Here is a 14,473-nt window from a genome sequence, read left to right on the forward strand (position 1 = left end):
CTTTTCAGATGAAGATTTGACACAATGGATAATATAACAAGCTTTTAAAGTACAACACATTGTTGAAACCAGTGGTTTCCAACCTTTTTGGCTTTTGACGTCTTACAAAAAGAAGTGTGTAGTCCGGGTCACAGTAACATGCTGCTTACACACTGATGCTTCAGTATTAATGATGCAATTATCTCATATACAATATAATAATATATCAGTTATTGCAGAATGAGTACTTTTACTTTAATATTTTGAGTACATTTTGCTGCAAATACATATGTACTTTTACTTAAGTAGGATTTTTTTCATGCAGGACCATCCTTTTAATGGAGTATTTTTACATTGCAGTATTGGTAGTTTTACTCAAGTAAAGGATCTGAATATTTCTTCCACCACTGGAATTAGATGCAATGCAGTGCAGTTCTAGTAGATACTGTGAAATATCTTGTATTGGTATTAAATATATAAATGTATATGGAATTGCATAGATTATTGGTATGTAATTTACAGGTATGTAATGTACTAGTAAGCAGAAGATGAGTAGTTATAAGTAGATACAAGTATTTTGTGGAGTCTAAAGCACCACATTGTCCTCTGAAATGGAGTAAAACTGTCACAGAATTGAAATATTCAGGTAAATGTCGGTACACTAAAAACTTTAATTCATATACAAACTTCTTGTAAGGTAAGAGGAAGTGATTCAATGTCTTCCTCCTCAAACTCACTTAAACAGTTTGAAGTTAAGATGATAAGGAACATGAACTATTCACCCACTAGTTCCCCTTTCTGCCTGCAATGTGGGCTTTTCAACAAGGCTGTCAGTGAGATGAATGATGACCGACAGTGAACCCGAAGATCTTACAGGCATGTCAGACGGAGACTTTGTTCTTTTGTAATAAAAAAATAAAGCTGTCAAACACCGGGTTGAAACAGGTGACACAGGTAAAGGTTTGACGTTGCTCCTCCAGCTGTTGCCTTCACGGCGCCTCCTGCAGCTGAGTGTTCAAGCCCAAAACGATCATGGCTGCCGCAGGGAGGATGAGGACGTGGAGCTGTCCGGTCAGAGGAGTTTTCTATCCATGGACAGTCCTTTTTGTACTTTTCCTCAGTACTATAAATGCGGTTGGTGCAGCACCAGAGCCGGGGCATTGGATAGTCACTGTTGTAAATGTGAGTATCTACTTGGAAGATACCGGTTAGCTCGCGTTAGCTATATTAGCCTTGTTATGCTAGCTTGCTATCAGCTGTGAGTGTGGTGACAGTCGTCTAATCTGGCAATAATCGTAAAGCCATATTCACTGTGTATTTGCTGTAGTCCTTTATAAATTAAAATAAGGTGTGTCTACCGAAAGAGCAGCTGTTTGCTAATTCGCCTGTTGCCTTTTTAAGCTTAAAGTTAGCAATTGGCTAACTAGCAGGCTTTAGCTTAAGTTGGACAGCTGTCTACAAAAGCTTTGTTGTTTAGCTGAGCTCCTGGGAGAAAGCCTCATTTGTAACATTGGGTCTAACTCTACGACCATCCTCTCTGACACTGCACACTTCACCAGTTTGACCTGTGTGTCCAGGTTTACTTTAACTGCTTAATTATGTTCTTTACTACTAACCTGCTAACCTATACATCATTGTTGTAATAAATGAAAACACACCCTGACCAGACCTTGGCCCACAGTCCATTTTAACAGTGGTGCACATTTTCCTGTTTATCAGGATTAAGGCACTGTTTCCAGACTTAATGCAAGGGGAACTAGAAAGACTTGATCAATAATTCAAGTGTTGAGAAGTTTTGGTTTCCGTCTGTTGTTGCGTCTGTCTCTGTATCTAGTTGCAGAAGAGGAGAAGTCACCAGTTTATTACACAACACATATAGATAAACACACGCACACACATCTATGGACAATATTAAAGTTTCAAATCACTGGACACACAGGTCTTTTCCCCACCACATGAACACAGGCAGAAAATGTAGACACAGACACTGTCCTGCTTAAATGATTAATCAGTCCACCAAACTAATTACATATTGATAACTAATTTGATATTGATAAGAAAAATAATCCTTGATTACACCCTAGCTCATAAATGTTTTTATTATTCCACAGACCTCAAGATTGCTGCTGTTAAAGAAATCCATGTATAAAGACACTGATATTGGATTGAACGGTAAGATATGGAAGACACACTCCTGACCTATCACAAATAATGTACACCTTTTTGACTCTTGTGTGTTCATCTTCCAGTTGTGGATTTTGGCTGTCCTGAGGAAGTGACCTTCACCATTCAGTGGTATTTAAAATACTACCGCTGTCACAATGAATTCAATAATATTGAAGTAAGTATATAAGCTATAATATAACACTAATAATCAAACAGTCTGTTTTTTCATGCTTGATACTTGAGAAGTGAGATATGCTCAATTGTGACTGTCATTGTCTGTAGGAAATGTATGACAAAACACAGCTGAGTCGTGGGGAGAGCCTCGATCCAAATCCCCTCGGGGAAGGAGAGTACATTGAACACAGACACCAGCCTATAACATGTAACAATGGACTGCGCTCCTTCCCTATGCTAAAAGTAGGTTTGTTACATTACTCTCCTCAGCACAATCACAAGTTTGGTATAGTGATATTTATTATCTCTCTACATCCATATTTTTTTCAGAAAACAAAGGCAGAATCACGTCCGGTTAGTCCACCTGTGGCGGGTGAAGTGCTGGTAAGTTTAATAGAATAATATAAGTTGTGAATTTCCCATTGGGGATCAATAAAGTCTTATCAAAGATTTAAGAAAAAAATCTTCCACAAACGTAACAGAACAAACATAATCAGCCAATATTCAGTGTCTTAAACTGATATATAGTTTTGTTAATGTTGTTTCTTTAAATAGTTTACACATACACAGTCTTAAAAGATTTTAGAAGTGACACAGCTGGTAGATGACATCAGTGTGTCCGTTTTGTTAACCCTGCGATATCTTTGTAATACTGCAGGATGAAAATGAGAACCGGTGGATCACTGAGGAGTATGACAGCAGCAGCAGCAAGAACAGCAGCGTGAATATCAGAGACAATGTCATAGCCACCACCTGGAAGGACGGGCCTTACCTGCTGGTTGTTAAGATAGTTTCAAATAAATCAGATGCCAACTGGAATTTAACAGGTGAGATTTCTTTTCAGGAACAACTAATATGATGTGTGACTGCATAGAGGAACATTATCACCCTATATTATTTTACTCTGCATGCTGCATTCATGTGCAATCATATCAGAAAAATACCTACCGTAAATAGAGGCTGGCTTCTTAAGGCTGGCTGTTTTGCAGCCGACACTGAAGTGTCAGATTTCAAAACTTTCCACCGCCACAAATTCTTGATGTGTTGGAAAACATTGTGTCATGATTCTGTCCCAGTCTGGCTCTATGTCCCTCCATCAGTCCACCAGATGCCTTCAGACATTTTCCCTGTTTGTTAAAGACGGATAAGATATGTTGCAGATTATATTGAAGGACCACTTGAAATACTGTTGCTTGTTGCATTGAACCTTTGTCCAGACATTTTACTGCCTAGTTCGTAATACAGATGCTCGACTGGAAGAGCAAACAGAACTGAAGTGAAATCTGAAATACTTTTGCCTTCACCTGTTTAATAGCTTCACCTGAGCTGCCAGGTTCAGTGCTCAGTGTTGCTCCTATAATTGTACAGGCCTGGTGGGCCACCAGGTCAACGAGAAGCCCCACCGGGCCAAAAAAATCTTTTCTTTAATGCCAAAAATAACACCAAATATCCATTCATTCGGAAATCAATAATCATTTGCATTTGGGAGCCTCTGTGCAGCACTGTTCTGAAACATGAGTCAATCTCTGTGCCGTTGCCTGTGAAACTCTTGACGCCTCATCTCTAAAGGGTTTTTTCGGTGCGTACCACTGGGCTAGAAAAAAATTCTAGGGGAAACACTGGTGCTTATCATTCTTTTCACACTCCCAAGTGGTTATGTATCAGCTTTTGGGTCATGGATCTATGTTTAGGACTTTTAGGGTTACATATCTCTCAGATCTATATCTTGCAGCCCACTTAGCTCTGTAGCACAAAGTGTTTTTGTTTACATTTGGCCTGCTGGCATTTCAGGTTTTCTTGAGCCTACTTATCATGTTTTCTGGGCTTTTAGTTTCTGTTTGCTCTGTGTTTTTCTCCTGTGTCCCCTGCCTGCTTTTCCTTCCACTCCTGCCCTGCATCGGTCTCGTTAGCCCTGCCCTTTTCCCGGTGTTTTCTCCAGCCAATCAGCTTCTTTCCCGTTCTCCTGTTTCATCTCCTCATTCCCCTCACTTGGGTTTCTCCGCCCATCTCCCCACTTGCGCCTCATCTCCTCATTAGTTCAGTTAGTATTTCAGTCCTGTGTTTCAGTTCAGTCTTGTTGGATCCTTTGTTCTGTGTTGTTCAGTTTTGTGTTATCCTGTTCAGTTTTGCATTTGCCTGCACCCCAGAGTCTAAATAAAGAGAATTCTTCAGTTCCTGTGCCTAATGTCTCTTGCATTTGGGTTCACCTGCTCAGCTGCTCCTAACACATTGTTGTGCTTCATTTGCCTAATGTCTAGATTTTGTTTTTACAGTTGATGTGGTGATGAAAGGCGACCACGGCTACATTTCTATCACAGATTACCCTCTCATGATTGTAAGTAGATAACTATGGAATCAATTTTTGTGATTTATGTTTGTAAAACATTAATTACTCATTTGTAGTCATGCTGTAATCATGCTGTAATCATGCCCATGATCCTGTCCTGGATCAACAGACGGTTGTATTTTACTTCTTTGAGTTTGTGTATGTGTTTTATAAATATTTAAACTCGACAATACAAAGTTAAAGGATTTGTCCACCTCAGAGGAACAGTTCACCCCAAAACACAATCAAACACAAAGCCTACCCAATATAATCCAATTCATGTAACTGAGTGGATTCAATTTTAAAAACTCTACAGCAACATCTGACGATGATGATGATGATGATAAAACAGACTGCATTGTGAACAATTGAGTGGAGAACTGATCTCTACAAAATGTTCCCACCAACTATCACTGCACAAAAAGACAAAAAGCCATCTGTAACCCTATTATTTGAAAAGAGAAGTTACTGCTACTTCTGAAAACCAAATGCCTTTGAGCTTCACTATACTGAAGTGAACTACAGCAGACTGATCCAAACCATAAGCAGATCACACTGAAACTGAATGAGAAGTCAGAAAAAAACAAGATTTATTGAACTGTCCATTTCTCTGGAATTTGGTCTCCACCTAATGAAGTGCAATTGCTCCCATGTGTGATGTGTTTGTAGACTAATCCCTCGTTGTCTGTTTGTAGTTCTACATGGTGATGTGCATAGTGTACATCCTGTACGCCATGCTGTGGTTTATCTGGGCAGCCTGTTACTGGAAGGATCTGCTGAGGATCCAGTTCTGGATAGCAGGGGTTATATTCTTGGGGATGGTGGAGAAGGCCGTCTTCTGCGCTGAATATGAAAACACCAACGCTGTTGGCGCTGCCTGTGAGTGTCTACAGATCATCACAGAGCAGTTTTTACCTGCCTCGTGAGATGGTAATTGTTATGTTTCTGTTCCTGTTGCCTTTAGCTCCAGGCCTGCTGATCTTTGCCGAGCTGGTCTCTGCCCTCAAGAGAACTTTGGCTCGATTGCTTGTCATCATCGTCAGCCTTGGTTATGGCATTGTAAAGTATGTCAACATTTTTGTTGTTTGTCAAATGGAAATTATTGTACAATCAAAATCAGGCAATGAACTTTTTTCACGTCTCTTTCCCTCAAGGCCTCGACTGGGGACAGTAATGCACAGAGTGGTGGGGCTCGGTATTCTCTACTTTGCTTTTGCTAGCATTGAAGGCATTCTGAGGATCACTGGGGTGAGAAGTGTTCTCCTATCATTTTTTTTTTTCTCTTTTATTAATCTACAAAAATGTCAACACTAATAACAAATGGCCATCTTAAGTTAACAGGGCAGAAAGTGATGAATTATAATTGCATGTTTTATTCAATCAACTGTTAAAAATGTAGATATTACATATAGTATATAAACAAGCAGCCAGTGTTTTTACTTAAATGACATTTTGATGATCAAAACTGTCCTTCATTTATTTTCTAAAGATCAAATAATCAACTTATTGTTTCCCTACTGCTTGATTGTTTTTAACCTGATATCAAAAATAACTTTAATTAGTGGTATTACCTGTAGTTTGTAGTCCATTTGTCGTATTTTTTTTAAGTAAAACTGACATCAGGATTTGTATTTTTCACATACTGAAGGGTCGGGACAATGGCCCAGCTCTCATTACAGCAATTGTTCTGGCTGTGTTTGAGTCCTGCTGCATCTGGTTCATATCCTTCCAGTGTACTCCTCTTCACTGTACCTCCCAGAAAGTTATTCTATTCTCAACACAACAAACCGGACCTATTTTACCTATTAATTTAGCTCCAATGATTTTGAGTGTTCTTGCCTTTTTGGGTGGATAATTTGTTTATTTTTTTTCTATGCACTTTGGTGAATGGTTCTGTATCACTTGCATTCTTGCCTTTTTATCTCGTCCTGTCTGTGATTTCCCCCCCCCCCCCCCCCTCCCACATTTTTATCCTCGTCCTTGTGTCCTCTGGTCCTGCTCTGTCCTTACTTCTAGGCAAAAGACTCTGACTTGGCCCAGCTGGCCAACATTCCCCTGGCTCTGCTTGACTCCTCTCTCTGCTGGTGGATATCCTTTTGTGCACCTACAGCCTTTCCCTATATGGTTCCCCCCTGCTCCTCACCTCTTTCACATGAGCCCAAATTAGACCAAGAGAGATCAATCTGGGATTTCCCAATTTCCTTGGGAAATCAGAGCTTAACATATCTCACACTTCCTCATTTTCCCCTGGAAAATAAGCAGCAAAAGAAACAACCAAGCATTAATCATTAGTCCCCTACAGAAATTTTAACCACTATTTTTTCTGGTTTTGATTTAACTACTCTTAAACTCCTCATTCATCACTGCTTCTTTTCTTGTCCAATCAATAATATTTTACTGTGTTGCCACTGATTGACTGTTTTGGTCTGAATTGGCATAAGTGATTGATTTGCATGCCCACCCAACACCCTTTTACAAGTGCTCTTGTTTAAAGATGATATGTACATGGTTGCCACTAGGGGGTGATATGGCTGAAATCTTCTCTCACAAAATATTTGGTTTTATATCAATATATGTCATGATGTATTCCATTTTCAGGAGCATCTATTGAGAAATTAAAATAAATGAATTAGGTGGCTAATCAACCTAATTAGATTAGAAATCAAAATACTGAAAGACAGTTACATGAACTTCACAGTTCATGCAAAAATCATTTAAAAAAATGTAATATTGCTCCGAAGCTTTCCTGATAGTTTATTTGCCACATTGTAAAAAATGACCCTATACACCCAGAGATGTTAAAGGGATAGTTACCACAATATAAACAGAATAGCAAATTCTGTGACAATTACAGTATACTAGTGCAGTGTCTGTTCAAAACATGCCGGTTTGTAATAGGCTGATTGTTTGGCCTCCGGCCGCTACTTCAACGCAAAGAAAAATTAATACAGTTGATGTGAGGTGTGAATGAGTAGATACACCAACAACATTCTATTATACACAGAATAATAAGTCCTCTGATAGTAAATAAATGTTCTTTTCTCATTTCAAGTAAAAGAAGGGCTGCATTAAAAAATAAAATAATGTAATAAACGTAATAATGGAAGTATTTCCTTTGTTTTACGGGTGTAACTACAGTCATTGTGTATTGGGCTCTGAGTGCCTCCGAAATGCAGGTGACCTACGCTCAGCAAAGTACCCGAACACCTCCCGTTTAGTCACTTACTGCTGCTGCTGATCTGCTAAACATGCTGCTCACGCTATGCTTTCTGTCCAGACACGGGGTAGGAGTATCCATTTTTGATTAAAAGCTCTATTTTCGCTGTTTACTTTCTGTTTTTAGAGCACTTTTCTCTGACTCGCGTCACGCCTCGTCTTTGCTCTCTCCCTGACATGCTGGAGTCAAGTCAGCAGAGTCCTGAAGCTCCGCCCTGCCCCTGCACAGAGCGGAGCGGCTCGCTGATCGCTGGTTTATTCAGACTTTATTAATATTAAACGCGTCGTGTGTCCAAATTGCACTAAATTCAACACTGCACTCCCTTTGTTCTCCAGCAATGCACCCACCAAGTGTGGAGTCGACTGGATAAACAATTCAAGAGATACACAAAGGACATACAGACAGAAATTCCTTCCTTCAGTAGAGAGATGTTGTCATATTGCCCACCCCTAGGTGCCACTTTGACATAATCAAACAATTTGGTTTGAGTACATCAGTGTTTTTATTTTATTGTTATTGTTACTGACACAATGTGCATTGATCAACATCACTGTAAAATGACAATATTAGCCAAGTGGTTATATTTCAACTGCTGTCCTTGAGCAACATACTGAATCAGCCAGTAAAATACAAATAAAAACAGGGAACGAGTGACATCAAAAGATATTGAATACATATTTCAGTTGTTCAGATTATTAGGTACATCTAGTTAGGATGGGTAGACTGGTAGTGGATAGTCCAGGTTTGGCTGTTTCTGATATTAGCTGTATTAATACCTTATTCAAAAATAACACAGATAAGATGTTTTTCATCATTCTGATGTTAAGCTAGAATGAGCAAGTGAGCTGACTGCTTTATGTTTGTTTTATTCATGACTTTGGGAGAAGAGTTGTTGGTATAAACAAGCAGGTGTATCTAATAAGTTTGATTGTATAAAATTGTATAATTGTAAGGGATAATGCAAAATGTGGTTATTATCTACAGCGTATATATAAACTTGTAGCTGTTATAGGCTCCCATTGGTTATTTTGTAATATAGTTTCAGTGTGATGTCTGTCATGTGTTTACCTTGACTGCCACAAACATTTTTGTGAGTCTGGCACAAACCATCAAGACTCTGAAGCTGAGGAGAAACCCTGTCAAGTTGTCTCTCTACAGGCACTTTACAAACACATTAATATTTGCTGTCATTGGTAAGTAGCACAACTACACTTACAGTTAGATTAAAATATATGACCTGTGGTAGTACTGGTGTATTTTCCTTCAGTATAACCCCTGTTAAAAAATAACACACAATGCTACAGTATCGCTAGAGAACATAAGATAATTTGTGTGTCTTTTCTCCCTCAGCTTCCATCATTTTCATGGCTTGGACAACAAAAAAATTTCGACTAGCGGTTTGCCAGTCTGTGAGTATGGTTTTTGTATATTTATTGTATTACATAATGGCTGTCTGTAGAAGGTCAAAACGTTTTCTTGATTTTATGTCCTATTTTGTGTGAAGGATTGGATTGAGCTGTGGGTGGAAGATGCTTTCTGGAGGTTCTTGTTCTCCGTTATTCTGTTGGTCATAATGTTTTTATGGAGACCATCTGCAAACAACCAAAGGCAAGTACTATGTTATCATTGTTGAATTCACTCACATGACCTGAAGTGAACATCTTTATTCTTTTTTCTCTCAGTGTTTTGTTTCTCACATTATTTCCATGCCCACAGGTATGCTTTCACACCTCTCATGGATGACTCAGACGATGAGGAGATTGAGGAATTTATTGCCTCTTCAAACATTGGTACAGTAACATCATGGAAGAATTGCTTTTAATCAAAACATTGCAAACATGTGTAAATACTCTTGTTATATTTATTTGTCTTTCTTTTATCTCTTTTTTTTTTTTTTATTCACAGCTGACGGCATAAAATTGAGAGCCTCTAAAAATGAGACCAATGGCACGGTGAAGCCTGCAGAAACAAACCCAGTCAGTAACACAACCGCACATGTGGTTTGAAATAACACTAGTTTTATATTACAAATTTAAATTCAACATGATTTATTTAATATTAGGCTCATATAATAGAGAATAACTGTTCAGGTTTAGGAAATGCAGCCATACAAGTGTCACATATTTCAGCAGATGGCAGTATTTACTCTTTTTTTTTTTTTTGTACCTGTCCAGGATGAAGACATGAAGTGGGTGGAGGATAACATTCCTAGTTCTCTTACTGATGTGTAAGCATCATATGAAATTTTTATTTATTAATCTAGAAAGCAGTTTTTCATACCAGCAATGTGTGATTCTAACAGAAGGTCTTTTTGGTCTTGTTTGTCACGGTAGAGCTCTGCCGGTCCTGCTTGACTCAGACGAGGTATGAATCACATTACCTTTGAAATCTACAAAACAAGAATATGTTATTTATTTAACCACTGACAGGTTAGTTTAGACATTTGGAGATGAATAAGACTGTCCATAAACAGTAAGTGAAAAAGCCTTGCTTTAGGATGTTGTGGGCTAGTTTTGGAGTGACTTCAGAGCAAAGTGAAAGGATGAAGTTTGTGGGTATTTAAGGCACGCTTTATTTTCATTGCTACTACATTGAAATCAAAAATAGACTAATTTAGCCCCTTACACAAAGAATAACAGGCAGTAACATTGTTTTTTTTTTTTGTCTGAAAGTGAAAATTAAAACTTAATAGCAGGAACAAAATTGCAGAGTTAATTATTGCACATTATTTTCCAGGAAATCATGACGACCAAGTATGAGATGTCAAAGCTGGAATAAGGTAAAACCTTTCCAGCCAGCAGCTGACACGGAGAGACAACACAGCAGCCGTCCCCGACTCTGCAGCAAGGTTTTCTCCAGGGTTTCCAGTCAGGTGGTGGTGGAGTGCCATTTAGTCTTTTTCAGGGGATCCTCCTGATATGGCTGCTCCTTCGCAGGGTGGTGCAGGCCACAGTTGAAGGGGACCTCTGCTCATTTCCTCAACTTCTCAAGAAAAAAAGATTCTACTAGAGGAAAACTGCCGTCGGTTCACTGTTTCCTCGATCTGATCAGTTTTGAGCCTTTCTTTCCAAAGAGAATGTTTCATTTTATATTAAGTGCTATATTTATTTCTGTTATGTTCACTTGAATTTATTTTATCAGAGAATTAAGAACAGAGGGTCTCATGCATGAACCTACTCTTAAATATACGTTAAGTGTCTTTTTGATACGAGATAATGAAATAGGATGCTTATTTATGAACAGGAAAATAATTTAAAGGGTTTTTTTTCTGCAGTAATTAACACCAGGAATGATTCAAGCTTTTTTTGCGGGGGAGATCTCCAGGGAAGAAAGAGAGTGTTTATTGATTAATTTCAAACAGGATCTTTCTTTTCGTATCTCTCTATCTATCTATTTATATATCTATATATATGTGAAGTTCCTAAAGAATAATACAAAAGTTATGGAATTCAGGATACACTATGTATTTTTCAAATGATTTTGACCGTCCGAAGAAAACTTTTTTTTTTTTTTTTTTTGTTACCAGCATTAAAATCATGTTCAAAGCATTAAAATACAGAAATGAAAATACTAAGATTTTTGAATAGAACATTTGCTCCTATGCACTTTCAAGATCAAAGTTGTGCCTACATGTAGTTCTTGTATGAGGCCTAATCTGGTATTCCAATAATCTCAGTATTGGTGTGTGAATGAGTGTGAGAGGGGCGATGCATAAATAAGTGATTTGTACAATTTGAATTCAATGAAGCAGTAAAGCGTTGGGGTTTGTAGTCAGTGTAGGCAGTCTATTATGAATCTACTGTATGTGTGTCGAGGGGTGTCTTTTGAAATAAGGAGCAATATACTGTATGTTGATATGGAGTTTTAAAACTGTATTATTTATTTGTGTCTAAAGTGTACTTATAAGTTGTGTGTTCACCCGTGTTTACTCTAAGTGTGTTTACAACATACGCTTGACTTGGACCCCGAACAATCTCACAGTGTACCTAGCTAAACATCTTATTTCTTTGTTTGTTTTCTTTGCTGATAAAGTCATTGTGTTGGTTTCACAGACACCTTAATATTCATGTTCTTTTAAAAAAAAAGTCTTAATATCTTAGTATGTTTTTTCATTATTATCTTTGAAAACGGCCGACCTGGTGTTTTTTTTTTTTCAATGTTGTCTGGAGTTGGGACATTGTTGTTGTCTTAATGTGTGTTGACTTGAGTAAATGTAATGACAGGATCTTGTCTGTCCAGGCTAGCCCAACACTATGACACACTAGATAAGTTATGTGGTTAGCACAAGCACAAGTTGATCACTTCTAGCAGTTTATAATGTCACTGTTAAAACTTCCCTCCATTTTTCTATTTCTTTTTTTTTTGTGTGTGTTGGTTGGAAACCTGGAATAATTGTGCTTATGATGGCAAGCTGTCCTTCTGTTATATAAAACTGCAGACACCTGCAGTGGACCTTGATTATTTGTACAGATGGGTTTTGGCTGATTCCTGTTATTTCATAATTCCGCAGGTGGAGTGGTGTCTGGATAATATGACTCGTCTTTTTTTTTTTCGTCTTTCTTTCAAGGGTGTCACGAAGAACTGAGCTTGAACTTTTCATACCAACAGTTTTCTTCTCTCTTCCTTCTCAGGAAGCGTGTTCACTCAGATTAAATATTAATTGAATACAGCAGAATGTTTGTTTCCTGATCTCTCATTTTAAGTCTTAATTTGGCAATAAAAATGCACATGTTATGATTTTATTACATCAGTTAAAATCTGTTTCTCTTTAGAGCTGTCTTGCAGTTTCTAGAGGGAGTAGGTTAAGAGACTGTACACTGAATGGGCTATTGTGAGGAAAATGATGATGAATGATAATGAAACACAGACTGAAATACTGAAAGGAGAGTTTGAAAGAAGCACAGTTGTTGAAAATACAAACCTTGAGGTTTCTCTCAAGTCATTAGTTATTAATAGGCTTGTGACTAAGAGGGCTATGAAAACATAAAATCCACAAACAAGCCAATGTGTTTGTCATGTCGACATTACAAGTTGTTGGAGACCAAACTGATTAAGCCTTCCTCTGAAGTGAAAGTGTCACTTCATAGGTGTTTGGATAAAATACAGGAGCTTCAGAGTTTGAAACCTCATTTTCCTTTAAAGGAACCTGCTTTAGGCTTCAACTACAGTATTTAGGTTTCAACAACTGCAAATATACAGTTATGAAATCACCAATAAAATGAACAAGACAAACAGGAAAACATGTCCTTTAAGAAAAAAGCCCTGCAGGGCCCAGGAGAGCGAGGGAGCCCTGGTTCCTCTTAACTGACAGTTTTACATCTGAGCAACTTACTACATGCATTTTTTACTGCCATGTTTTCTTGTCTGCTGTAGCCGATAATAAGCCTGCATCATACAGTATATGACATTTATATCGGGCACAAAAGTGTCATTATTATGGCCTGTAATTGCAGATTATAGGCCACTTCAAAGTCAGACACTGAAGTGTCGGGACCTCCATCCAGCTTCCCTTATGTGAGAGCGTATTTCTGGATTTTTTCCAAACATTTATCCCACATGAAAGATGATCCAAAGGCGACCTCTCCCCTTTTCCTGCATAATAAAAGTAGAGCAGAATTCCTCCACAATGCCTTTCATTCTGAACTAACCCACCAGTAACACATGCCCATTTTCTGTTTTGATGGAGATCCATAGATTGAAGGGTTTTCTGCCGCTTCACTTCAAAATGACTTATAAAATAAGACATGTTGTTTTAGGAGGATAACGTTTATACTGAAGTTCAAGTTTTTACTGCTCCTGGAATTTCAAGAATTTGTGATGTGGAGATTGTTTCCCCCCCTTTTTTGTGAAAAAGTGAATGTGCTTTTTGAAGATGGCAAATAACCAGGAGCCTATACATGTCGAACCACAGGGGGTGGACAAAATAATAAAAACACACAATTGCCCTGAAGTTAAATAGCAGTTTACTGAAGCTTGTTTTGAGGCTGTAGTTTGTGGTGTTGTTCAGCATATATTATGTATAATTTAGTGCTTGTGACCACTGTGTCTCTCTTTGGCAGGACCAGAAACTGAACAGTATTCATACACTAAAATATGACCCTACAGTACCTCAGGTATGCTGCATATTAGTTAGTTTGTGATAATTTGATTAAACACCAGTGATCACATGTAGGTGTTCACCAACACTCACTGACAGGGTTGAAATGCTTGCATAACACTGCACACTACATTAAAGAAATGCCTCTAAAAGCTTTAACAGCACATTAAGAACTTCATGAAATTGGGACTGAGCATTCAGTCAGAGTTTCACCGAGGTTCTGTGACTCTGACGTAATATGAGTACAAACCACACTCTTCGCTGGCTTTGCCTCAAGGCCCTCGCTGTATATTTTTATCATTACTTGCCAGCAAATGGCTTGTGTTATGAAGCTCAGTGCTCTCCAATTGTCTCTGGCAATATCCTTCCGCCTCAGAATGGATGAAACATGTGAACATCAAACGGCCCGAGCACAAGCCTGAAACAAAGACTGCAATGTGAGCACTTGTGGTACGGTTACTGAAGGAAATTACGCCTGCCATTAAGGCACGTTGTCATTTTCAGAGCAGTGTGT

The 14,473-nt window shown here is 38.3% G+C and overlaps 1 protein-coding gene across 2 annotated transcripts; it reads left to right on the plus strand.

Annotated features, from left to right (window-relative positions):
* The first annotated feature begins 780 nt into the window (after positions 1-780).
* Positions 781-12,537, plus strand: tmem87b (transmembrane protein 87B). 2 transcript variants are annotated; one of them, XM_067609813.1, is made up of 19 exons: positions 781-1,161; positions 2,091-2,151; positions 2,229-2,320; positions 2,428-2,562; positions 2,650-2,703; positions 2,978-3,146; positions 4,593-4,654; positions 5,341-5,524; positions 5,610-5,709; positions 5,800-5,893; positions 6,294-6,376; positions 8,958-9,055; positions 9,213-9,271; positions 9,367-9,470; positions 9,579-9,652; positions 9,768-9,838; positions 10,037-10,089; positions 10,196-10,226; positions 10,599-12,537. In XM_067609813.1, the coding sequence occupies exons 1-19, from the start codon at positions 1,012-1,014 to the stop codon at positions 10,638-10,640; spliced, it is 1,716 nt and encodes a 571-aa protein (XP_067465914.1). In that variant the 5' UTR covers positions 781-1,011; the 3' UTR covers positions 10,641-12,537. The 2 variants fall into 2 exon arrangements, with proteins under 2 accessions (XP_067465914.1, XP_067465913.1); XM_067609812.1 differs by lacking the exon at positions 6,294-6,376 and adding an exon at positions 6,662-6,733 and having other exon boundaries at positions 782-1,161; positions 8,947-9,055.
* Positions 12,538-14,473: the final 1,936 nt, after the last annotated feature.

This window comes from Thunnus thynnus, chromosome 14 (assembly GCF_963924715.1).
Source record: "Thunnus thynnus chromosome 14, fThuThy2.1, whole genome shotgun sequence".
NCBI classification, from domain to species: Eukaryota; Metazoa; Chordata; class Actinopteri; order Scombriformes; family Scombridae; genus Thunnus; species Thunnus thynnus.